The 25,805-nt window shown below is 45.0% G+C and overlaps 2 protein-coding genes across 4 annotated transcripts; both read right to left on the bottom strand.

Annotated features, from left to right (window-relative positions):
* Positions 1–4,730: 4,730 nt before the first annotated feature.
* On the bottom strand, positions 4,731–13,627 carry REELD1 (reeler domain containing 1). The gene is made up of 7 exons (XM_064416720.1): positions 13,403–13,627; positions 11,994–12,214; positions 10,971–11,193; positions 9,163–9,314; positions 8,152–8,437; positions 7,426–7,489; positions 4,731–5,435 (listed from the first exon to the last, which is right to left on the bottom strand). The coding sequence occupies exons 2-7, from the start codon at positions 12,211–12,213 to the stop codon at positions 4,842–4,844; spliced, it is 1,539 nt and encodes a 512-aa protein (XP_064272790.1). The 5' UTR covers position 12,214; positions 13,403–13,627; the 3' UTR covers positions 4,731–4,841.
* Positions 13,628–20,104: 6,477 nt separating this feature from the next.
* On the bottom strand, positions 20,105–25,805 carry LSM6 (LSM6 homolog, U6 small nuclear RNA and mRNA degradation associated). Of its 3 annotated transcripts, none has more exons than XM_064416744.1 (4): positions 25,666–25,805; positions 24,649–24,761; positions 21,891–22,004; positions 20,105–20,373 (listed from the first exon to the last, which is right to left on the bottom strand). In XM_064416744.1, exons 2-4 carry the CDS (start codon positions 24,740–24,742, stop codon positions 20,339–20,341), a joined length of 243 nt encoding a protein of 80 aa, XP_064272814.1. In that variant the 5' UTR covers positions 24,743–24,761; positions 25,666–25,805; the 3' UTR covers positions 20,105–20,338. The 3 variants fall into 3 exon arrangements, with proteins under 3 accessions (XP_064272814.1, XP_064272812.1, XP_064272813.1); XM_064416742.1 differs by having other exon boundaries at positions 25,542–25,669; XM_064416743.1 differs by lacking the exon at positions 25,666–25,805 and adding an exon at positions 25,305–25,465.

The following is a 25,805-nucleotide window of genomic DNA, read 5'->3' on the forward strand; positions in this document are numbered from 1 at the left end:
GGTTTGCTTTTCCTTGTCACAAACGTCTTCATTAGCAGGAAGCTGTCAGGAGAAGGGGACATAAGACAACTTCCACCCTGCCTATTGTTTTCCCAGCAGCGTTTGTGTAGTGGATTTCTAAAAGAAAAAAAAAAAAAAAACAAACACAAACTGCAGTTGGGAATTTAAAATAGCACTGTGGACAACGGTGTATGCTCACTAGTGGCTTGGTAATTAAGACAGAGTATAAACCATTTAAGCTGAAGTGTCACTGATAAGTGCAGGGAAGGGTTACAAACCCTCCCACCTTCCCTCCGGCGGAGCGCTCCCGCCGGGACGGGCCCGGCCGCGGGGCCGCCATCGCCGCGACAACGCTGCCCCCTGGCGGCGGCCGGCGGGAGCGCGGGGAATGCCTGGGCATGGATCCCTGGGAATACATCCCTGGGGATGGATCCCTGGGGATGGATCCCGCCGCGTGGGCCCGCACGGATCCGCCCGGTACGACACGGTTCCTGCCCCAAGCCGCGTGGGCAGACATCGCTGCAGGCAGCCGCTGCCTCTGACACGTCGCGTTGGTGCTGCCTCAGACACTGGCAATTACTGGTGACACCTCACTCCGACTGGGTTAAATATTTTCCCACTCCGGGCCGTGTGTTTGCACAGGAAGGATCAGCAAGTCACGTCTGCTGCCGTTCCCTCTCTGCACCAGCTGCCCGATGTCCTTGGTACCTGGCCGTCAGTTCTTAATGTACATCAACATGCTCTGATATACAGCCAGCCTGATCTTTGACTCACCTTTGGAACAGCAACACATTTTCTCAACAACAAATTATACTTTGACATTAGAAGGTGGCAATCTGTAATGGATATTGCAATCTAAAGATTGAAAGAGACTATCTGTGATCTTTGTCCTCAGCCGAGCAAGCTGGAGTCTCTCTTCCCTCCTACACATTATTTGATTGTGGGACATAACCTTGGGATGTACTAATAATCATTAGTCAGAGCTGATGTATCCGTTACGGGCCTGCCCTGCTTGGGGAGGGAAACATTCTCTAGAACAGTAGTAAATCAGGAAAACATGCACTTAAATATACAGTAAAATGTGGTTTGAGACACGGTCCTTCATACATCATGTAGCAAAATGTTTTATTGAGAGAGTCACACACACTAATGAGGAAGGAGGGCTGGCGAGACAAGACCTGTGGAGGGAAAGCAGTTTGGTGGCAGGGAGGGGCTGGCAGAGATCTCTGAGCAGCTCCTGGTCCAGGGGAAGTTGTGACTCCCCAAGTCCTTCTCTGCCCTCTCCTAGCCTTGGATGAACTGGCAGGAGAGAGAAAGGAAGGCAAAGGAAGGAAGGGAGGCCTGTAGAGCTGTCCAGACACAATGAGCCTTAAGGGCCTGGCAGGGGCAGTGAAAGGGTCCAGCTTGCCAGGAGTGAGACGTCTGTTCTGCTGTTCACCAGCTTTGCAGGTCAGGCTGCTACTTTGCTGTTTGGTTTTGCTGCTAAGCAGCTGTCTTTTTGGAGCTGAATGTTGCAGAAATTGTTAGAGCTTCTCCTTTGCTTTTTTACAGGCATTTGTCATTATTATTTAAATGTGAGTGAATAAATAACACATGTATCTGTTGAATGTTTTACTCTCTGGGTTCCTGACCTTGCTGCTTTGCCTTCCTTGCTTTTGTGGTCCTGACTATTTGCAGAAACTGTGCCAAAAGAGCTGGCCCAGCCAGCCAGCCAGATCTCTGAAATGCCTGGGGCCACATCCCACACTGATCTGGGAGAGCCTGAGCTCGCACATCCCTGCTGACCGTGATTGCTGCACCCACAGGGCCCTGGGGCTTCTCCTATAAGTCTTGCCACCCTTCTTGGAGCTGGCCAAATCCGTGCATGCCTGGCTTTTTTTGCTTACTAGTGGCAATTCAACCAATGCTGGAAATGTCTGTGATGTCCAAGCTTTGGATCAGCTGTCTTGCTTAGTGCAACATCTCCACATTATATTTTGTTATTTCTAAATATTTTTTTTCTTGAGTAAGTGTAGCTCAAGCATTGCACTAGTCATAGACATTTTTACTGCCTAAACTATGTTTTGATGCTTGTTTGGCTGGTGGGGAGACAGGCTGAGGAGAGGTGTGCATTAGCTGCTTTCAGTACTTCTGGCCCCAAACCATGTCACTTCACTGAGGGATGACAGCCTGGCCCACAGGTGGCTGCAGGCTGAGCTGCTCTGGAGGAACTGAAATCCCAGTTCCAGCAGAACGTCTGTGACCAGCCCAGTCATGCACCTAGAGAGGGATATAAGGCAAGTCTTTCACGTGTCTCTTCAGTAAATATTAGAGTGGTTTGTGCCCTTGTTTTCCTAATTCTGACTTTTTTTTTTCTCAGAAATCTGTTACAAGCATGAGCACAGACTAATTTCCATATAAAGTAAGTCAGTTAAGAATGGGGATGTTTGAATGATTTGCCTTTTAATAAATTAACCAGTGCTCGTGTTTTTAACAGCATTAAGAAGAGATAAGACCTCCATTCCTCCTGTCGTGGCAACTACAACAAACAGAACATCATTCAGAAGTCAAGAAAAAGACACAGGCACTTTAGGTCTCAGCCAAGAGAGCCTCAAAGTAGCAAAACTCATTACTAATTCAGAAGAGCTGTATCCCTCAGAGCTCACCATTACTGGTCTTGCTGTTAATAACACTGGAGCACATCAATTTAGCAGAAGGCAGAGTTTGGCAGAAGGCAGAATGGTGTTGAAGTGCCACTCTCCCAATCAAACACCTCCATGAGGCCTTCTCTTGCTCTAGTCAGCCTAGAAAGAGGCAGTGCTGGGTTGTGGGGAAAGAGCTGAGAGGAAGGTTCTGGTTTTATAGCGAGAACAGTCTAGTAACATTAATTCTAGAGAAACAGTGAAAGAGGCCATAGGTATTTGTAATTTATTCATAAAGAGCTATGCCATCATAAGAAACTTTCTAAAATAATATGTGATAGTTCTTTAAATATGTAAGAGTTTGTTGACCTATTTTCTCAGTTAATTAGGATTTTTTTTGGCTGCATTAACAATGACTTGAATGCAGTCTGTTTTAGTCACTACACAGTTCAGCTACACTGGGTTACAGAAACATGATTTCTTTCTAAGGCACATGACACAGGAGAGGAATGCCATTGTAAGTGTCTAGATGTGTGCTTAAAAACCTGGAGACTTACTAGTAGGTAGAGCATAAGCTCAATTAGTGAATATAAAACCATTCACCTGGCATCCTTCTGAGTCCTAAACCAAACTTTGTCTTTTCAATTACAGCACTACCCTTGTTTTCTCTGCAGTAAAGTGCTATGGTGCAGTTGCCCTTCTCTTCAAAGTGCAGTGGTTAAGAACATCACGCTCATCTCTGCAAGCTGCATTTGTGAGTACATTTCTTTTCTTACTCATTTCTTTTGCCCAGGCCTAGAAGTGAAGTTGTTAAAACCTTGTCCATGTGTACAGCACAAATCACAGTGCAGCAGTATGGTCAGAAACCAGCTCTTTCTGAATGCTAATGGAAGGCACTGTTAGCAAGAGCTGCACTCTGTGCATTGTCCTGGAGCTGGAGCAGGAGAACTCATGTCCCATCTGCCTCCTCTGAAGTCAGTGGTGAGATAAGGGAGGATGTAAGAGCAGGATGACTGACTATCCAGAATGGAGATGGGCAACTAGTTGGAGATGGCCACAGGGCCCTCCTGACAGAGGGGAAGATGCCACCAGGAAGGCTGGCTGAACCATCAGAGTCCTGTCATTATCTGCCTGGTTCAGGGGGATTGCTGTGGGCTGTGAATTAGCCTGCAGCACCAAAATGTACGTTTGTCCTCCACTACATGGCTTGGGGATGATCAGCTTTGAGCTGATCCACTCTAGAAAAAGTCACCAGAGGGGTCAATTCCTGCTCTCTGAAAGGCTCTAAAATGTACATCTCAAGAGGATCATTATCAGGTCTATTTCTGGCTCTTTTAAAGCTGCAGTAAAATAAAACTTTACCCTTGCTGTTTTCACCTCTCCTTCTTAGGAGGTGTCCAGGATCATGCTCGTTTCCAAGAGTTGCTTTAGGGGTCTCCTGTGGAAAACCACAGGGTCAGAGAGAAGTTTGCACAAACTCAGAACACAAGGATGATGTTAACTTCCCAAGCAGCCTTTGCAGGGCATCTCCAAAGTGACCTGGGAAGGGTACTTCTCAGTCCGTGTTTCTGCACAGTGTCACTGAGCTGACACTCAAAGTAAAAGACTAAATAAATGTTGGCTGTCAGGCTTCAACAAGCTTCTTCATCAGGTGCAAATGGACAGGAAAGATTTTCTTCCATTTGCACCTGATGAGGAGGCATGTTTCTCCCCCAAAAGCTGGTGTCTGCCATCCTGTGTTTCACTCCATGGATCAATTCAGAGTTCTTGGGATCAATGTTCTCCATTAATGAGTTATTGCTTTTTATTTTCAAATTGCAACTTGAAATCTTATGGCAAATATTTGTCATCCGAGGGATACCAAGTGCACGGAATCAAACCTGTAAGCTCTTAAATGAGAATGGTTGGGTTTGTAGTTCTTAGAAAGAAATAGAACACTAGAAACTTTTTTTCTGAGATTAAACAGGAGTCAATACCACAGTGCAGAGGAAGAATTTCTATTTTTGGCTACACCCTTAAGGCAACAGAAGAAGTGTATGTCATTGCCACAGTGACAGCTAATGAGCAGATATACAATATTAATTGCAGTAAGTGTAACACACTGAGCAATCTATCAGCTTCAATTTTCTCAGCAGCTGTAGTTTAGATACTTTTGCCTAACACTTCTGTCTGAACTGGCTGCTTTGGGTTAGTTTGCCTATATGGCAGCACAAAGAGGGACTAAACCACCACAGTCTTCTTTGTGCTGCTCGAGGGGCTGACCCAGTTGCACTCAGCTGGCACCAGCACGAAGCTGTTGTCCCGGATCTTTCGGAAATGCATCACCTTCCCGCTCTCCGTGATGGCGATGATGTCGGGGTCGGGCTCGCTGAAGGACACCTCGGCCCGCTTGTGGCAGTGCTGGGCACAGACACAGCGCATGGCAGCTGCCAGCAGCAGGCCCAGCACGGCCGTGCAGACCAGGAGGATGCCAAGTTGGGCTGCAAGGAGTCGGGTTCCTCTGCCAGGGCCTTCCCCTGTCCCGGGAACAGCAGATTCAGGAGCTGGTCTGGTCACCCATGGCAGGGTATTCCCAGCTGCCTCCTGCTCATCCTTGTCCTCCTCAGCCCTGGTGCCTGCCTCCTCTGGCTGCGGTGCCAACTCTCTTTCTGCCATTTGCCTTGATGCCGAGGACAAATTGCCAGCAGTGCTGGCATCACCAAGCCAGGCTGTGGTTGCAGCAATGCCGCCCGGGTGAGTGCGCGCGTGCAGGGCAGAGGGAGTCGCTGTCACACGTGGGGAGGCTTTCAGGATGGTCCCACTCTCAGAACTGCCCTTTGAAAGCAAAAACATGCCAAAATGTGCAGTGAGGGAAAAGGGGGCTGATTAAGTTCTCACTACCTACCTCATGGAACACTTCAACTCTGTTTCTGATGCCCTTGTGTCCCTCTGGCTTTAGATTAACCCTTCTCTATTCCCTGTTTACTCAGTAGCTTTTAGAAAATGAAGGAGATGCAGCCCTCCATACCAGAATTGCCATGGGAGGAACAAGGCACCCGAGTTGGTCCCAGGAGCAAAGGCAGTGTGGGCTGGAGGGGCAAAGATGAAGGGTGAAGGTGCAGAGGAAGGTCACTGCTTTGTCTAACGAAATGTCTGCAGTTCCTGTTGTGGTGGTGGTGTTTTTCACAGGCATCATTATCACAAAATAATATCACTTAATAAACAATGCCCTCCTTGAGTGGCACCAGGGTCACACTGAAAGGGCAGGTGTGATTTTCCCAGCCAAGTTGCATGTGTAGGCTCACATGGACCCACTGGGATTCAGTATTGTCCTTCTGAGGAGGCACACGGGAGACTTGGGATGGCCTTTGCCATCAGCAGTTTGGGGCATTCACATACAACCTATAAACTCTCCCCAAAGCCTGTCTTGCTCTCTCAGTTCACAGCCAGTCTTATGCCCCTCTGGGTTGCTTAACCACCCATTTCAGTGGGAATGTCAGTTCCTGCCTGGCCCTGTTTCTGGGCACTGCCTGGTTCCATGCACCTTATTTTAACTGTCACAAAATGCCAGCTGCTCCACGCCAGTTCTGCAGCTCAGGCTTTGCTGCAGGTATCATCCGAGACTAACTCAGGAACAAGCATGCAATTTAGGAGGCCCCCAATGAATTTTTCCATTCCCACTATGCACCTGAGCCCCCATCAAAACCTGCAAAATGTACTGGAGTTTTTAATTTGGCTCCACTGAGATTTGGATCTGGCCCACAGTAGCTGGCACCTCTCCAGCCTGTCCAGCCCAGCAGGCTTTTTCACACATCCATTAATTACACCAAAGAAACTCTCACCCTCTACCATCATTAGGGATTTCTAAAGCTTCCTGGGAAGACAGTGTGACAGGAGCACAAAGCTGAGGTAGGAGCCCTGGAAAGCTGCAAAGCAAAGTAGTGGAGGGTCAGAGCATCCTTTGTGGAAGGGATGGTTTCTGAAGGTGCTATTAAAATGCAGTGGTAAATAGAAGACTTTCAGTGGCTGAACTGCAAACTATAAAGTAGCAGGCTGGCAAAGTGAGGATTGCATGTCTGTGGATCACTTACCCTCAAAATGCAAATGCTGGGATATGCTGCAGGACTTGGGACTTTGGGATAGAAAATGGAACTGCCTCTTAAGTCCTTGCCCTATCTCAAATCCTTTCTTTTCATACTACTCCCCATTCTTGCCTAATTTCTCAGTATTTTTGTTTCATTATGCTCTTCTGATCTTGCCTTGTGCAATAACTTGTCCTTCCCTTTGGTTTTCCTCTACTGCCTGTTCTCCACCTCTCTCCATGGCTATTCCAGGTGCTCATGGTACACATCTCTCCTTTACTTGTTCTATGTCCTCTGCTCCTTCCTAAATATTTTTGGCTTATTCTGTGCTGTACATCCACTTTCTCTTTTATTTTCTGTGAGATAATTTCTCTTTCTCCTTTGGCATTTTGGAAACCAGATCTAGTTCTTTCTTCTCCTTTTGTTTATCTTCTCTCCATCACCTGCATAGTGGACTTACCCTGTTAATTCTGTGTCCTGTATCTCTAAGCACACACATTTCCAGCAGCCTGTAGTCACATCTACATAAGGGAAAGCAATTGTTTTTACAGTGGACCTCTTAAAAACCCAGGCAGTGGGCTCAAAAGAAAAAAAAAAAAAAAACCAAACTAGAAAGAGACATAAAAGCCAATTTCCAGTTAAGGAAAAAAAAAATTAAGATTTTCAACAGTCTCAGTGTAGTTTTAGCCACTTATGACACCTACATGGGCTGCTAGGGTGTCCTCCCCACCCCTGGTGCTTACCTTCCTGTTGCCTGTACACGTCAAACACAAGTGGAGGGTGGCAGTGCTGGCAATGCTTCCTGCTCTGAAATATGGACAGAGGAAAGGCAGGGTTAGCAAGTGACACCTGTGGCTCACACCAGCAAGAAGTGCTGCTCCTTAGAGCAGTTTTGGGATGCATGCAGTCAATGTGGATCATACAACTTGTATTTTGAATTATGCATGATCATTAATTCCTATTCCCATCATTTTCACCCACAATATGAAATACTGTATGAAAGCTTATGCAGCCCAAACCTTCTAAAATTTCTGAGCAGACATCCTCAAGCCCAAACTTAATAATTGCTTTGCATCCTTTTTATTTCCTTTTCCCTGCAGATGGAGAAATAGGCCTGCTGAGTTCACTGTTTCACTGAATACTTGTATGCACTTTCAGAAGAATGTTATAGCAGTCAATAGTTTTTATCACATCTTTCCACCACCTGGCCAGTCCCCCACTGTGCTGATCAACACAGTGTTGAGTTCTTAGGAGATTTGGATTTTCTCCCTGTTACTGTCTGTCATGTGCAATATCCAAAAGATTAGTTCTCAAAATCTCAGCAAACAAACACCCTATCACCTCCCCCAGACACCTTCCTACACACAGGCACCTTCCTACATTTTCCTTGTTCATCTGCAGGGAAACTACTACTATTTTCCTTCCCCACAAGGACTGGAGAAACAGCTTTTCCCACCACTTAGATTTACCCATTGAAGGTGCTGTATCTGGAGGCATTGTTCTGGGAGAGGGAACCTTGCAAGGCATCCACCATTCCAGCATCTTGGGTGGGAAGGGACAGCTCCAGCCCCCGGCCTCTGGACCGGATACTCCTGCCGGACACAGCCCGCAAAGTCCGGGCCGGCTGCTTTGGCTCAGCAATGGGACGAGTCTCCGACCCCACACCAAAACCTGGCTCTGGTGCCGGTGTTGCCACGATGCCACTGGGGCTGGCAGGCAGCAGGGAGCCAGTGGCAGCTGCAGGAGAGATGGGACCTTGGCCAGCAGGGAGACAAAACAAAAATCAGGGAGAGAGGAGCAGAGGTCTATTGTCTTTGGTTTGTTTATTTCAAATCCCACTCGGTGCCAAGGTTTGCCAGGAAGGTTTGTAACAGTGATTCTTTTATTTTCATGTCACTTATTTTTAAGAGGGAACCCACATGGAAATTAAAGCAGCAAAGCTCACTACCTATGTAATGGTCAAGTAAAATAATTAAAACTTAGCCTTGGTGCCATGCCAAAAATGCTGAGAAATACATCTGATTTAGGTATAAGTAAATTCTTAGAGAATCTTACTGACCAGAGGCTCCATAAATACAACTAAATATATACCTGGAGGGCAATAATCACATTTAGAGACAAATATGTTCCTCTATTTAGGCAATGTTGCTAATTGCACTTCCTTCTCTTCAAGAGCTGAGATTTTAGGTAAAGTATTTTAAGATTTGCATTGAAATCATAAGATCTGGCAACCCCATTTAACTTTCTGGTTCCCTCCTTGGAACTGGCTCCTCAAATACTGACCCACACCTCAAATACTGACCCACACCTTCACTTCAAGGAGCTCACCATGGCCATCACTGATCTCCATGAAAGACACAGGAGTTAAATGGGTTCCCCAGCTTGTTTGGGCCACTTTTGTTGGACACTTGCCCACACTAAGCTGTAATACTGTTCTGCAGGGGGTATTGGTAAGAAACAGCAAGGTTTGCTCACCATACCTGTGGGGTGAGGGTCAGCTGGTCCCTGCAGGGGCGTGGGGGCTACGATGTTGGGCTTCTTGTCAGCAAGGGTCTTGTTTTGCCCTCCCTGAGCCACAACAGCAGATTCAATCTTTGCCCAGTAAACAAAGTATGACTGGACTATGGAGATGCTGTTAAAACATAATCAGGCAAGAATTTACTATTACTCTATAGCATTAATAAAACATCTAACTGTTTAGCTAATCACAAAGACTGCTTTAATCTGAAAAGAGAACCAATGCAAAAGTATTTTAAAGGATTAGCCTGTCGTAAGTGTTCTATTACAAATAAAAGGTACCAGGTCCCATAAGAAAGATTTGGGGTGAAGAATCACCACTCAATAAATAATTAAGTTCAGCCAAAAACTGTGTGTAAACTTAAACAAAAAAAAATTAAAAAGTTGTATTACATTCATCATGTTGATAGAAGTACATTTGTAAAACTTGGACTAGCTCTGCTTACAATCTTCTGTAGGCAGGGAAACAACAGTGGTATTTATTAATTAAAACAAGCCAATGTAACTTGTACAAACAGCAGAATAGGTAAGTGGTAGAAAAAGTCTCTCTTCTCAGCCCTCTGATATTTGAGCCTGCCTAATCCTCTGCTTTTTGTCAGGTGCCAAAACTGTGTTGGCCAACCTTTAACTGCACCCCGAGAGCCTTATTTAAGCTGGAGATTTTGGTAAAATTTCAGCTCAGATTGCTCAGCTGCTTCTGAGAATTATCTAAGGGGAAACCAACCTGGATTTTCCTGTGCCAAATGACACTTAGGAGGCATTTTTAAGCCTAAAAGGGCATTTTTTTCCTGATGCTGTAACAGCATAAAAAGGAAGAGTCTATCAGATATCGGCTCAGAGAGTAAAAGGCCAGATGTGAAGGAAATATCATAGTGGGTGGCTAGGACTAGGTCTTGTTGGGATTTGTTTGGGTTTATTTGGGGGGTTTTTTTTGTGAGTTTAATAGTATTTCTTTAAACTGTAATAGTATTTTCTTATATAAAGCAGTGGCCAAAAATTGGAAATTCCAAGCAGCAATATTTCTGTTTCAATGAATTTTTCTTGAATCATGATGAGATGCTCAAGCCACAACACTCAACAGGACACTTAGGTTTTGGGAAGCAGCCAAGGATCTGGCCAAGCAGTTTCTAAGTGACTTTGTAAAGTTGAAATATAACAATTTAATATCTTTTGAAATGAAAAGCCACTGTGCTTCCTCTAAGACAGTCAGTTAGAAGATGTTTAATTTCATTCCAAATCAGAACCAAGCTGCTTGAACAGTTCAGGACTTTGGTGCAAAACAGAGATGTCAAGTTTTGACACAGTGCTCCCTCTCTTTCTATTGTGAGTAATTCTGTTTGCAATTAACTATTTTTAAAAACTACCTCTTTTTTCTTTTTTTTTTGTTATTTTTTGTTCCTTTCTTTTTTTTTTTTTTTTTAAAGTGATATACAAGATTATCCTTTAGATAGGGAAGTCCTATGGGCTGTATTACTTACAAAGACAGGCAACATGGTCACAGTTCTTTCTCTCTTTATGCCTTAATATTTCTGTTTCCTAAAATGCTTAAGCTGTCATCTTCCAGTGAGTCTATTCTGAGAAAACAGTGACCATGTAAATAAAAAGCAGCACTATGCAGCAGATATTAATGGTGATTTATGTACCAGCTGGGATACTGTTGCAGCATTTCTAAGTATTTAGCTATATTGGGTTCAAGATACATAAACCACTGTGCTGGACTGCCTGTAACTGAGAAGACACAAATTCTGATTAGGAACCAGCATGTCCTTACAAAAACTTGATGTCTCCAATGGGTTGGTCTGGTGCTTTCCATACGAAGGACAGGTTTCTCTTCAGTGACTTGTCCGAGTGTGTGACAGTGTCACCATCTTCAGAACAAGTCAGCAGCTTGGAACCGGGGGGCAGGAAGATGAACGTGCCAGCGATTTCATTGTTGGACACTTTGCGAGCTTGCAGCATAAAGCCCATGTAATCCCGGGTGCTTCTTACTGTCACTTTTGGAAGACAAAACATGGGACACAAAGGGATTTGTCTTGCTGTTATGGAGTGAATTGCCTGCAATGGAGTTCCCAGAAAAAAATCTTGGGTAACATTACTGAAAACACTTTACTGTCTTTGTCCTCACTGTGTGTCTTGGACATGGTGCATACAGAAGGCCAGACGTTTACCTTGGGTTTTGCAATGTGTAATTGCACACAGAATTTGCCTGAGACTTCCCCCCATCCCTCCTTGATGATAAGCTGTTAACCACATTGGATCAGGCAACATGCAGCCATTTTTACAGAAGGAGGTTTGGACACTGCTCTGTATGTGAGCGAAAGCTTGTGTTTTGCTCTCAAAGGGGTTTTGTTTTGCCCAGGGATGAATGGGCAAGTGGCCAAGCTGGGGAATGGTGCCTCTCAGCTCTGTCTGCATCTGCTTGAGGAGCAGCAATGCAGGGATGTGAAACGCTGCCAACCATGCCCAAGAGTCAGGTGAGTCACCCAGACCCCTTCAAGTGGTGCAGAGGGGCTGGGAAGGTGACTTTACCCACTGGAGGTTTCTTCTCCTGGGCCATTGCATGTAATGAGATCTGTCTGATATGACTGAGACACAGCTGAGATAAATGAATCCCACCCAAAGCACCCGTGCTGCAAACAGGATTGTTCTGTAAAGATGTCCTCATGACAAGAGAGGTGTTGTAGCTCACTCGGAGCAGTTTTCCCTCTTCCCAGGCCTCGTAGAGATTAATTGCATTGCTTGAGATAAGTTACACTGTATTGTTCAGATGCAGGAATGAGAAGCTGTTCCTTACCTGGCACTTTGTCTCCTGGGAAGAAGAAGGACATGTTGGTGTGGAGAGTGACGTAGTTGCTGTTGGAGCTGTGCAGCTGCACCCTCAGGTGCCTGGGCATCATGTCGCTGCAGGCGGAAAGGCTCGCGCCCTGCGAGAAGGCGGCCGCGTAGGACACCAAGCACAGGGTCATGCAGGCCCAGCCAACAATGGCAGTGTGGGCTCTCCCACCATCCTCCATCCTACAGCAGGACACAACGTGGAGTTCACTTCAAAGCAGTGGCTTCCCAAATGGTGCCATTGATTTATCTGATCTCCAGAGCCACCCTCCCCCCTGTCTTTAAACAAAAGGGAATAAGTGATCTCTGTGGCACCTGGAGCCATTTTGGGAATCCACAGCATTTACATTCTGAAGTGAACTGTTCAGGCTGGGAGAGGGAAGAGCCCCACACAAGAGGATGTATTTCTTGTGAAGCTGCCCATGGAAGCTGCAGCCAGAAAAGATTTGCTCTAAAAAGTCTTGTGGGTTTTAGGAGGAGGAGCAGGCTCTGTACAGCCACACTCAGCATCCCCCACCACTCCCAGCCCAAATGTACTGCCTGACCAATAGGGGAAACCTCTGCCCTTTGGACCTGCAGAGCTGCTGCAGGCCCCGTCACATATGGGGCTGGTGCCCAGGGCAGAGCCTGTCCCTGCCTGCCGTCATAGAGCCGCATCCCTGTGGTGACAGCACAAAACACATTTCCAGATTGAACAGAGTATTGTGCCATTCTGCTTTTTCAAAATGCACTTTTCAAAGTGAAGAAGGATAAATGTGTGGCATTTATTGTAATGGATATCGCAAAGCAGGTGCTTCTGATTTTAATGCAGCACTTTCTACCATCTTCTTTTCAACATGCCTGCCTTGGATGTCATTATACTTAGTCAGTGAGTAAACGTAAATAAATCAGAGGCAACAGAGGCTGAGGTCTAGCTTACACCTCCCTCTCAAGCACCTCTGAAACTTGCCAGCTGAGTAATGAAGCACCACTGCAAGCGGAACAATTCACGCCCAGCCTAAAGCAGCAAGCAGATGGATGCAATTTAACCTTCCACAGCCAAGCATCCTGCCACTCCAACCAATTGTGTGCCAGAAGATGCTCGTGAGAATCACAGGAGCCTTTGCTAACTCTCCCTGCCCTGCTGGACCAGCAGCAGGATGTCTCCTCTTCATGGAGCCAGCCTCCCTTCTGGGCACAGCTAAACAGCCCTTGCTGGATAAGATTTCTCGCAGGAGCTCATGGAAGTAGCCCCGAGCAGCAGCTCTTTCCCTTGGGTGCTGCCCCGGCTGTGCCGCTTCCCATCCCGCCCTCCTGTGCCCATCCCCGCGGGGGAGCAGCGCTGCTCCCGGGGCTGCCCGGGCTCAGGCTGCCGATGCCGCCGGCGCTTACCTTGGGACACGTTCTCTGCCGGGCTCGCTGCCACCACTGCCCTGCCAGCCTGCCCAAGACCCATCCTTTCAGGGACCTTCCTCGTCTGCTCCTCTAATGGGAAGCGCAGCAGCTGTTACTGCTAATACCCACCACCCACGGCAGCTCTCTGCTCTCTGCCAGTGCCCAAATCCTGCTTTAACCATATCATCCTACCCCTTTTTTCCTTTTCTTTTCTTTCTTTCTTTCTTTCTATGTATGTGTGTGTGTGTCAAATGTCCAAGTTTCTTCAATGAAAACAAAGACAACTAGCAGGAAGGGAGGGGGAGACCCACAGCAAATCATGGGGTTTGTGTAGGACGCCCTGAAACTCCTTTGCAGAGGTGCAGGATGATGGGACGTTTTCTCCCCTGTTACCCTCCCCACACACACATCCCCTCTTCCATGCTGAAGCACAGCAAAGCCACATCAGCTCCCCAGCTCCCTCCGTGTGCCCCCCGCAGTGTGCCCTGCCTCTCATGCTTACATGGGATTAATTTTGGCAGTAAAAGCAGAATTTTGCTACAAAAGCTGGGAAGGCTCATCCCATGTGCCAGCCTTGCCAGGAGTCATCAACACCCCACAGATCCCCCGAAGCTGGCACAGGGGACCAAACATGTGATAAGTGCCCCAGCAATGAGCTGTATTCATGCCCAGGCTGTCAGCCCTGCTCCTTGCTTGAGCTTTGCTGCAGCTCTGCTGGCAGTCGGTGGCAGAGCTGATCCTGTTTCTCATCACTTCAGACTGCTCTGGTGATCAGGGCTCTCTGATGACCCTGGCCACTACCACCAGGCTCACCCTGCTCCCTGCCAGTTGTGCCTTATCTGTAATCTTGCTTGGGAACTGACCATTGTGTGAGTGTCCAGGGGGTGCATCCTGGTGACCTCTGCCTAAGGAAACCCCCAAAAACTGGGGGCAAGTTTGCAGATTCTTCACTTACTAGCACAGTTCCCATCAGCCTGCTCTACAGCCTGTCTTTTGGAAAAGACACAAAATGCCAGGCTGGCACTGAGATTCTGCTGCTGACAGCCCAGCTCTCAGTGGTTAAATTGGTTGGAAAGTATGGAAACTGGTGGTACTGGGCTCTCATCAGCTTGCTCTCCTTTGCAATTTGAAAGACGACTTAAAATCACTGAATTTCAAGATAAAATGTAAGTCTTGTAGTTTTCTTTCCTTTACTCAGGGGAAACAAAGCATAGGTCAGGGGGAGGGAGGACAAGTTTGCATTCTTGATTCTGTTCCAGCTTGTAATTGCCCATCTTTCATACACAAAAGAGAGTACCTTTATGCTGTATGGATGACTAATCCTTTCCTGAAACCAGCAGTCTCTTCTGTTTTTTTCTTCCTAACTTATTCCTAAAATCAGTGAGGGCCTTTTCTCCACTGACTCCCACATGGAAAAGAGGGAGAAGCGGCCAAGTGCAGACCCTGAAAGAGCAGTGTTTGGTGTTCCCTGGAGCACCATACAGAGCTGTGGGGAGAAGAGGCTCAAACAGATCCAACCCATGTGTAAGAGCAGAGGATGTAGGGCAGGACTGAACTGTCCACGCTCATGTCCAAGGCTGCAGCAGCCTCTGGCAGGGCAGGGCATGCTGCTGTTCACAGGTTCAGCAGCACCAGTCAGATGGCACTGCCTGGACACTGTTAATTGCTGGGCTGATCTGAAATACAGCCTTACACAGCATTTATCCTCACTGCCTGTTCTCAAATACAAGAACTCAGTGACTTCAAAGCTTCACTCAAAGCAAGTGTCACAACCATCTCCTCCTCAGAGATGGAAAAAGCCTGTCACAGTCATTACCGTGACACCAGCAGCTTCCAACTGCTCATTCAAATGCCAAGTGACAGGCAGATGTTTCCAGTAAGGAATACAGCCCTCTCCGAGCCTTGGGTTGCATCACCCACCAGGACAGCATTGCCTCAGCCTTCTCTGGCCGGGGCTGTGACCTGCTGGAGTCACTTGAGCTCAGCCGGGCTCAGCTCTGACCATGGGGCCCAGACACACCACGTGGCGCTGCTGGAACTGGAGAAGGTTTGTTTTTCCTTGTCACAAACGTCTTTGTTAGCAGGAAGCTGTCAGGAGAAGGGGACATAAGACAACTTCCACCCTGCCTATTGTTTTCCCAGCAGCGTTTGTGTAGTGGATTTCTAGAAGAAAAAAACCCCACAGACCACAACTGGGAATTCGAAATAACACTAGGACAACTGTGCATGCTCTGTAATGACTTGATAATTAAGATAGAGTATAAACCATTTAAGTTGAAATGTCACTGATAAGTGCAGGGAAGGATTATAAACCCCGTAACATTGCAGTTTCTGTGGTGCACAAACTCTGTCCTTCTTGCAGGCTGCTTCTACATCTCCAACATCACCAGGACACAACAGGGCCAGCAGATGTGGAGCAGGTGCAGTGGAGATCATTGTGCAATATGGGCGTGGACATAAACTCAGAGCTGACACTCCAGAGCAAGCTGGTCGCTTCATTGACAGGTTGGGAAATACTTTGCTGCTGCAAGATAATAAGGGTTTTAATGAGTTAGAAGTTCATCCTGGTCAGCTGGCAGCCACCTGAGTCCTGTGAACACAGCTTAAGGGGGGTTAGGGAAGTGTGGGCAGGCTGATCAAGTAGAGAGCTTGAAGGTGGCAACAGTTGAGTTCAGATCACAAGGAACTGATCATCAAACCAGCAAAGCTGGCAGCACCACCTTATTTAAGAATATTTCAAGACATCTTTAAAACAAAGAGAAGTGTCCAGCTGTGAGATGAGTGGTTAAAGACCCATGGTAGTCCCATAGGGAGAATGGAGAACTATCTCCAAACTAGCATCTCAGGGGCTGACCTATGCACGTCTGTGCCTTTGTGTTTGGGGAGACCAGAATGTTTTTCTGATACTAGTTAGGCAAAACTAGGGTTGGCAAAAGTACTGGCTGGTCATTCCCCTTTTATCCAGCTGTTCTTTTGTCCCTTACTGAAGTGTGACAGTGACTAAAATGCCATTGCTGGGAACAAACTGGCATATACACATGTATGCTACATACACTGTGAGTCTCTTTCCCTTACAAATTCAAACCAAAATAACCTTGTGTTTTATTTGGTAACTACTGCAACCTGGGCAGCTATTCTGCTCTAGAGGAAGGGTTGAGGGGAGGAGAGAGAAAGAGAGGTAAGGTCTAGCAACAAATAGCTTCATGATTGTTTTAATAATACTGAGTAAGATGAGGAACACAGACAGCAGGTAAAATGAACGTGCCCTCAGATGCTGGGCTCCTCCCATGCACACAGCACCAGTCAGAGCCCACATGGATTTTCCCAGTGCACTGAACAGAGCAGATGCAAACCATCCATGGAGAGCTGCTCTCCCTTTTTGCCACTTGAGCTGGAAATTTTATAATTTCTATACACAAAACCAACTTTTATTCTAAAGGATGATCTCTTGTTGCTCCTCTGTTAGACAAAGGCAGGGCCAGGCAGGTGGTGTGATCATGGCTCTGAGTGGGAGCTGCCTGTGACTCCATTAGGGTGACCTGGCAGAGGGCTTCTGTGGCTGAGGGTCCCTCGCTCAGGTCAATACAGCAGCCCAGGAAATGCCCCCTCCCATCTGATTCAGGCCTTGGAGAACAGTTTGGCACAGGAATCTGAGAGTTTGAAACTGCTGACTCCAAAGCTTGCTTGTTTTCAAAACACTCCAGGGCTGGAGCTGGCCATGGCTGTGAGCTGGGATATGAAAGATCAGGCATTGCTGTGGCACCCTCAGTCACACATTGCAAGGCTGTCACTTTGCAAACTTTCATGCTTTCTTATCTCCCAGGAAAAACACAGCTGTGGGGCACAGCTGGTTTTCAGAGCTGTGAAAAAGCCTGAGGAACTGATGGCCAAGTCATACCCAGAAGGGCTCTCAGTAGCTGTTTTGTCATTTTAACATCACAAAAAAGATAGAAAGAACTCGAATAATGTTGAGCATAGTTTGCATTAGATTCCCTTTGAACTAGGAACCAGGTGGAAACAAATTGTAAAAGTGAGTGGTCACCAGGGTATACATCTTTAAAACCAAACCTTCCTAGCATGCTCTGCTCCCTTTATATAGGGCAACTCCAGGGCACTGCAGGCTTTAGTAGAGACTCCTCCTCCTTCCTCCAGGCTTTCTCCAGTTTCCATGAGGTATGTTGTGTTGCTGCTCCCAGCCAGGTTTTTGTTTAAGGAGATGTGGCTCAGTTTGGCTTTCCCAGTGCAAGAAACCTGTGGGGGATGTGGGTGTATAGCAAATTTACAGTTACTGCTCTTCACAGAGTGTCTGTGAGCTGAATGTGTCAGGGAGAGTGGGGGTAGTGGTTGAATGGCCAAGGTTTCACAGTGTGATCTCATTGCATAAAAGTACTGACTATCAACATGAGTGCAGCTTCAGTCTTTGAAATTCAGTAATTTTTGTTTGGTTTGGGTTACTTAATTTTGGGTACATTCTTCTAAGTAAAGTAGTGGACAAATGCTTGCAGGTGATTCAAGGTATTAATGTTTCATGGTCAGTTCTGATCTCAATGAGCTTGATCCACAAGTGAAACTGTTTAATACACAGGTATTGGGGCAAGAGCATCAGGATATGGTAAATATTGTCACATGGAGAATTTGTAAAATAAACTGGAAGTCAGTTATTGTAGGAAGTAAATGCTTAATTTCTTTTGCTACTTTTGAAATTTAAATATGAATTACAACAGCTGACCTTCAATGCAAATCTACCTGTCTACCTCACATACTAATAATGACTTCATAACCTAGAATACATTAAAAAACCCCTTGGCATGTAAACTACATAGTATTTATATTTATATAGTTTAGTATGTGATTGGACCACCAGAAGTAGCAGATTACAACAGAAAAATGTTCCATTACGAGATTTGTAGAAACTGAAACACAGTTTAAAAGTTAGCAATGCAAACTCTAGACATTAAATCAAAGTCTGCAGAATGTGTTGCTATACATGGGTAGGTGTGTGGAGGGGGAAGGTAGGGAGGGAAAAAAATTAGTCCTATATGAAAATAAAAACAAAAACCCAAACAACAAAATCTAGACAGTCTCCAGGACTGAAAGCAGTTACCTACCAGCTACATATAGATGACAAGGCAAATGAAAAATTGCATGCCCCACTTGGAGGTACGTCTTCATTTTTTAAAAAAAGTCACTTACAGGAGAGCAAGTTGGTGATTTGTCTTATATCCTGAACCTTTTTCAACTCTTGTCAAAAAATGATAAATTATTGAAGCATATTGTAGAGTAGCAACTCTATTTTGTGTTCTATCATGGCTTCTGAAGTGCTTAATGTGGAAAGGTCAACTACTGACTGCAAAATATTTTAGAATTATTTCTTCATCTTAAAAAACAGTAAAATTAAAATTTGCAGTTCACATTCTCTCCCTTTGATAACTGGAATGTTATTATTTTCTGCTTGCATCAGAGCTACTGGTACTTGGGAAGAATGGGACAATGCTATATTCACACAGTTGTCTTGTGTTAATCCATCCAGAACTAGAAGTATGTTTGTTCTTGGAGGCATTATAAACTGTCCAAAGAATAAAGCCAGGCTTCAGAAAGCTCATGCAAAAAATTGGCTCAATAGCCTCACCATGAGGTACATTACCCTAACTTATAACTTCATCATGAAGAACAAGAAAACATTCTGTGTGTTAAGTTAACTGTGTGTTAAGTTAAGAAAACATTCTGTGATGTTAAGTGCAGGAACACTCAGGTGAAGAAGTGAATCTGAATTTTCAGAGTTGGTTTGGGTTTCTTCTTGGCTGACTGCATATAAAAGAAGATACACTTTATAAATTGGAATAAGTATCCATGTAAAATTGAGCTGCTTTTATTCAGTGTGCTTTGATTATTGGGGAGCATTGTGGCAAAATACACACAGAGTTCCCTCTGGGAACAAAAAATTCCTCTCTGCTGTGGGCTGAGGTTCCCCCTCCCTGATGCATACCCCATACTCCAATGCACTGCTTCTCATTTCTGGATGGACAAAGGGAATCTAGAGATGGTACCAGGTTGTGGGGGGAATGGATGGGAGAAAGAAGGAACTGGCTGGAGAGAACACATGTGGCATGTTTATAAAAGCTTTCAAATTCCTAGTGTATTTTCAGGAGTAGATTTAGGTATTAGTTAAAATTGCTTTTTGCTGAAGAAGTCCATTGTGTTTGGTAGAGAAGCACAAGAAAAAGGTCACCCCAAGCAGAGGAAGGGTGGGGGGTACACAGGCAGGAGGTGAAGTAGCTACTAGGCTGTACTGACATACCAACTGAGAGCTCTTCACCTCTGACTGACTTCCTCAGCTGGCACAGAGCTTTCTTTTCACCCTTAAGGCTTTTCTTCCTTTTGATTCAATTCCTTCCCCACCCCTAACTGTTGAAGTGTCACTGTTACATCCCTTGATTCAATCCACAATTCAAGATTTTTTGGACAGCTGAACTTTTTAGCCGATGACTCTTACTAGCCTGGCATTTAAAGCTGACCCTGTGTTTTCCAAAAGGCACAGGTCATTGTCACCAAACCATTAGCATTTCCCTTCCCACCATCAGTTAAACTATTGTTCTGCCATCAATACGGAGCTCTGATTTGCAATTACTCCATGCCTGCTTACCTTTCAATCAGTACTTTTGTAACTGTTAGCATAATTAAATGAGCTGTTGCTTCAAATTAGTCTTGCAGCACTATTACAAGCTTCCTTTTTATTTTTCTTTTGTACAATGGAACAAAGCAATGCTTTGAAACAAAAGCATTCAGGCAGTTTACACTCACATTTACATTTATTTTAAAAAAATACTTAAACACTTGTGTATTTCACCTGTGGATTCTGAACTACAAATCAAATAGGGCTCATGACTTCAAAGAGGCTCACAAGTACAAAAAAACAGCCTCCTTCTGGCATCTTCACATCCTCCTCTTCTGGGTGCTTATGTACAACACTGTGGAAAAGAGAAAGTGGCACACAGAAGAGGGCCCTGGTAAATAACATGCAGAAGCCTTTTTATTTAAAACATCTTATTTCCATGGCATATAAATTGACACTGTAAGAGATCCCATTCAGCATGAACAAAGCCAGGCAACCTTTAAGTCCAAGTTTCAAAAAATGCCATTAGCTCTAAACATTATGTATTACTTTGGTTCAGTATTTATTTTATTCATAGCCCAACTATGCTCCAGCAGATGTAGGCTGAACATAGCAGGAACAAAGGCAGTGCCCTGCAGTATTACTGAGGGGAGCATGAGAGAGTTCCTCAGCAGCAGAATTACAGGTGTCAGACACTAATGCTGTGATCTTTCAATAAAAGCTGGAAATCCCAAGCACTTAAGGCAAAGCTAATAATTAGTTACGAAGGAAGAGACATCTTCCTCCTGCTTGGCTGATGATATCCCCAGAACAGATCCAGTCACAACATAAAATGATACTGTGCTCCTAAACCTGCCACGTCTTCAGTTCTCTGTTCAGCCTGTTCTTGAGCCTTCTGCCTCTCATCCCCTTGTTTTAACTTTCATAACAGATCATTTCCTTAATTGATTCTCCAGCTGAAATGTCACTCCAGTCCTTAGCATAACAGTCCAAATGCCTTGCAAAAAGCAAGGGCTGGCCTCATTTCAAGGATTATTTCTCCACCCAAAATGCTCTTTTACACTGGTGCCACATTCTCCTCGACTCTTTCTCTAACATGGGGTTTGGTCCTTGTGTCTTTTTATTCCATCCCTCCTTGCTGAGCTCCATTTCCTTCACAAGCAACTTGGTCAAACTCTGCTTCATTTACCTCCTCTACAAGTCTCTTCACCTCTGACTTGTGAACCTTTTCTATTTTTAGATACTCTTCTCCCTGGCATGTCCTGCTATTACAGCCTGATACCAGAGAGTCATTTCAGGAGCCTGGGATTGTCCTTGAAGTGCACTAAAATCCACCTACTGCACTTGGATATTTAAAGGCTCGATATTAAAGCATGAGCGATTTTTTTGACTGGTGGTAAAATCTTTACTCAAAAGATGAAAATAGCCTCCAGGAGTAAGGATAAGCATTCATTCAGTCCTGGAAAAGTGCTTCACCAGAAAGCAGTGTCACTGTAATATTTGCACTGTAGCATAAATTTATGCAGTAGCTTGCCTAAAACACAAACCCTTATGGTGCAGAGGCCATCTAGGCAAGCAGTAAGTGCAAAAGAGTAAGCCTGTCAAACAGTAGAAAATAAGCTCCAATAAGGCTAGAAAAGAGCATGCTTCTCTAAATGAACTTCAGGTTCAGAGGAAAAAAGGACCACAGGAATGCAGAAAAGCAGGGACCCTGGAAAGTGAAACTGTAAAAAGCAAATATTGTAAAGACTTCAAAGAAAGAATATTACTTTTAGGCTTAGAGGCAGCTTACTTACACTTCAGCCACCCCTCAAATTCATAATATCAAAACACAATTTTCTAATGTGCAGTAAGAGAAGGAGTAGGAATTACCATTATTTCCTCGGATAAAGGCATCTCCATACTTGTTCTTTAACTGTCCATTTACATACTCCTCAGTCTGCTCCAGAGCTATGTTCATATATCCATCCAGGCAAGCCAGGACACCTGAAAACAGTGGCAGTTTAAAAGAGAATCAGCTTGAACTTATTTTAAAATAAACAAAAATGCACTGTGTTTGAACAGTACAGGAAAAAAGCCCACCCTGTATCCTTATAACAAACTAAAAACATAAGCATGGACAGATGTCTTCAAAGAATTCAGTTGGAGAAAGGAATCCCAGGCACTCTGGTAGCAATGTTATCAGTTGGTGTAAGAGTTGTGGGAGTAAAAAAAAGAAGTTATTAAGGCATTAATTCAAAAGATGGACAATTTCCATTTTGAAAGTTCAAGCTGACCCTTCTCACTTGTGTTTTAAGCACACACCAAAAAACACCTGGGGCATTAAGTGTAACTGGATAACCTAAGGACAAAGCTATGCAAACTGAGTTGTCACAAAACTTGTGAAGGATGTAGCTGAAAAACAACCCTTTTAATACAGGACAGCATACACATATTTGTCTTCATGCTTACAGAGCTAGAAGAACACTGTCTGCAAGCCTCTGTTTTGATGTCAACAAAATTCTATACATTTTTCAGCAAAGGCCACTGAAATCTTCCCACAAAAATAAAATTACAATGTTTTGATAATGCAATTAAAGAAAAAAAATCTGTCATTTGCAATATTAGATTTTTTTTTGATCAGGAATATACACATTTTAGTAGCACAGAGGTAATACAGCTTTTTACAAGTTGTTTTATCTTCCTCTTGCATGTGGGTCTTCCTGACTTTATCCTGCACAGACAATACTACTTAAATAACTTTTTCCTCTGTTTGAAAAACACCTAGCTATTTACCTAGCAGTAAAACTTGAAATATAGTAAATTGGCTGTTCTTAGGAAGATGGAGAAAACTAAGGACACATTCTCATTTTTCAGAAGTGTTACTGCAGGATCTTCTAGTTAATAATCAGGAATTCAACTTCTTCTGCTAATTTGTCATGGCTTAAAGATTATTATTTTCCTGTTTTTCTCTCCTCTGTTTCCACAAAGAAAAACTGCTCACACAGTGCCACTAAATGCACCAAAAAGACCTAAACCAAAGTCAGGATTCTTTTGCACTCTAGTAATCCTGAGGTATCCATATAGCAACAGAAAACAAAAATATGTTTGTACAAAATTAAAACCGGACCATGTGGATTTACCTGAGCTACATACAACTCAGTTTTGTAAATGTCTGGCTTTTACAAATGCTGGTCACATTTCTGCAGAAAACAAACTAAGTGTGTATTTTTCAAACAAAAACACTACACGGATTTTCTGTCACAAGATCAAAGGAGTACAGGGAAATAAGGAAGGGAAGGGGGGGGAAAAATCCAGTGACAAATAAGAGTGCTCAGGGAACTCTTGTTCAATTAATGTGGTGTCAGACTGCAGGCATGTTAAAACAGCTCTGCTGAGGGGTAAGTTGAGTGGTTCATCTACAGCATTTACAAATGGATCTTATTAAGGGAGAGGCAGCAATGGTCTCAATGAAAATAGGAAGTGCAGCAAAACCCAAATCTGGTTTGGCCCTGCCTTGTGTGTACCCTCAGGTAAATGAGGACTTGCTTTGATTTTAATGAGCTCTCTCTACATTCTCCTGCACTGAAGAATGTACAGAGAGGCAACAAACTTCTTAAGCCCCCAACCCCACCTGAAGTGCCCAAACAATGTGGCTCTCAAAGAAATGAGAGACTGCAAATTTTGTGAGCTGAGTGACACTGCAGAGAAACAGGAAGGAGTAAGAAGCCACTGCCTGCTCTGTCAGTGAACAACAACAATTTAAAACTGTCCTAGCACAAAGATTCCTTGTCACAGCACAAACAAGTCTCCTCCCACAAGTGCCAAGCTAGAGCCACTTGAAGTAAATCTCTCTGAAGAAGGGGGCTGTTGCAGAACCATAATGTTTAAGTCAGTACAGAATAAAATTTCTTAATTGAGCACAGCAGAAAATACATTATTAGTTTTGACTGAGTTTGGATACTGCTAAAAAATTGGTCAGGTTGATATTGTTATCCTAATGGGAGCAGGACCAGGACATTTCACTGCACAGAGAAGTTTAATTTACTGGTTAAAAAAAAATCTATAATCCTATATACATTAAGGTATACTGACAGACTTGATAAAAGCTACACTAAACTTTTTCTTGTATCTCTGTGAGCTTTGATCCAACACAGATCTAGGCAGCTGTTTAACCAACAATGTCAAGAATGCTTTTCATTGTGTAAAAATTCTATTATGACTGACAGCAGAGTTTACTCTGAAGCTTTCCTGGATCAAGATCTGTATCACCTCAATAGAGAACGAAAAGGTGAAGGAAAGTCTAGCTCCAACAAGGGGTGTTTCTGGCCATTTCAGGAGTTGTAATTCCAGACAGTCTTTTCAAGTATTAGTTTAGAAACCCAGAATCATCCAGTTTAATCACCTGTGACCAAAGACATTAATGATTTATCATTAGTAATTTAAACTCTAAATCCACTGTTGTTACTGCCCCTTTTTTATCACCTTCTCCAGAGCTGATTTTCTATTTTTACTGCTACCATTCTGAGATCTCTATCCTCATATTCCATGATTCTGGATCACACTGCTTTTCTTTTCCAAATCAATGCATCTATTCCAGCCTCCTCAATGAATTACTTTACTCACTGTAAGAGACAGATGGAGAACTTACCTCGATAATCAACTCCAGAGTTTAATTTCACAACAACTGGCCTTCCAATGATCTGTTTTAGGAAGTCACTGGGGGTTTGCTTCCGTAGACTCATCTTGATCTTCTCTGGTAAGCTGAGAGGTGAAGAGAGAACGTTAGCATAAGAGACGTGCCTCCACATTGTTTTAAATACTCTGTACACACAGGCAGATCCCTGATTTGTAATACTTTCAGTAGGAGAAAATACTGAAGGAAATGAAAGCAAAACTTTTAAGGGTTGAGGTGGGGAGACAGAGCTCCTAAAGCCACTTGCATTCAACTTTCCCTTTGGCATTTTTATTACTTCTGAAAGTATTACTAAGAATCCTTGTTTGCCACACCGTGCATCTTTTACATTTCAACAGTGCCAAAGGCCTCACCATCCCTAAAACCTTTTGCTAAAATGCTTTTAGAGGGCTAAGCCATAAATAGGTGTTTCATGTCTTTAGGGGCGGAGGGAGCAGCACAGCCATGCTACATACACGGAAGTCTGCGTGACCTCAGCTCACAAACAGAAGCATAAATTTAAACAGAAGAAAATCATAAATTTAAATTCGGATAACAAAGCAGACTCGGTTAAGGTTTGTAATTAAATCCCAGAGGAAAGATGCGGTGATGTGTAACCGCGGCAGGCGCACCCAGTTAGGTGCGAGCCCCTCTCAGCGCTCGCTCGGCTCCCGCTCCAACATCGCTTTGTTCTGGAGCCCAAGGCAGGAAACGCCGCACGCTGCCCGCTCCATTGCGCTGCTTCCCGGGGCAAACGGGAGCGGGCAGCTCGGGCCGTGAATCCAGGGATCCGCACCGCTTCCCCACCAACACCCACCGCCACCGGCCATGCCGGCGCCCCACGGCTGCGGCCCCTTCCCGGAGCACACCCGCGTCTGGAGCCGCTCCCCCCGCGCGGAACCCGCGCGTTGCAGCCCGGCCCGGTCCCCGGGGGAGGTGGCGGCGGGAGAGCGCGGCCCCCGGCAGCCCGGGCCGGGCCGGGCCCGCACTCACCGCCCGCCGCCTCCGCCGGCGCTTCCCGCGCCCGCCGCTCCCCGCCCCGCTACGGCGGCCGGGCGGGACAGCCCGCGCAGGGCCCGAACGCGGGGCGGGCCCGCGGCCCTCAGGGCACGCGCCCGAGCCGCGGGGCTGAG

This window comes from Passer domesticus, chromosome 4 (genome assembly GCF_036417665.1).
Source record: "Passer domesticus isolate bPasDom1 chromosome 4, bPasDom1.hap1, whole genome shotgun sequence".
In the NCBI taxonomy this organism is placed as follows: domain Eukaryota; kingdom Metazoa; phylum Chordata; class Aves; order Passeriformes; family Passeridae; genus Passer; species Passer domesticus.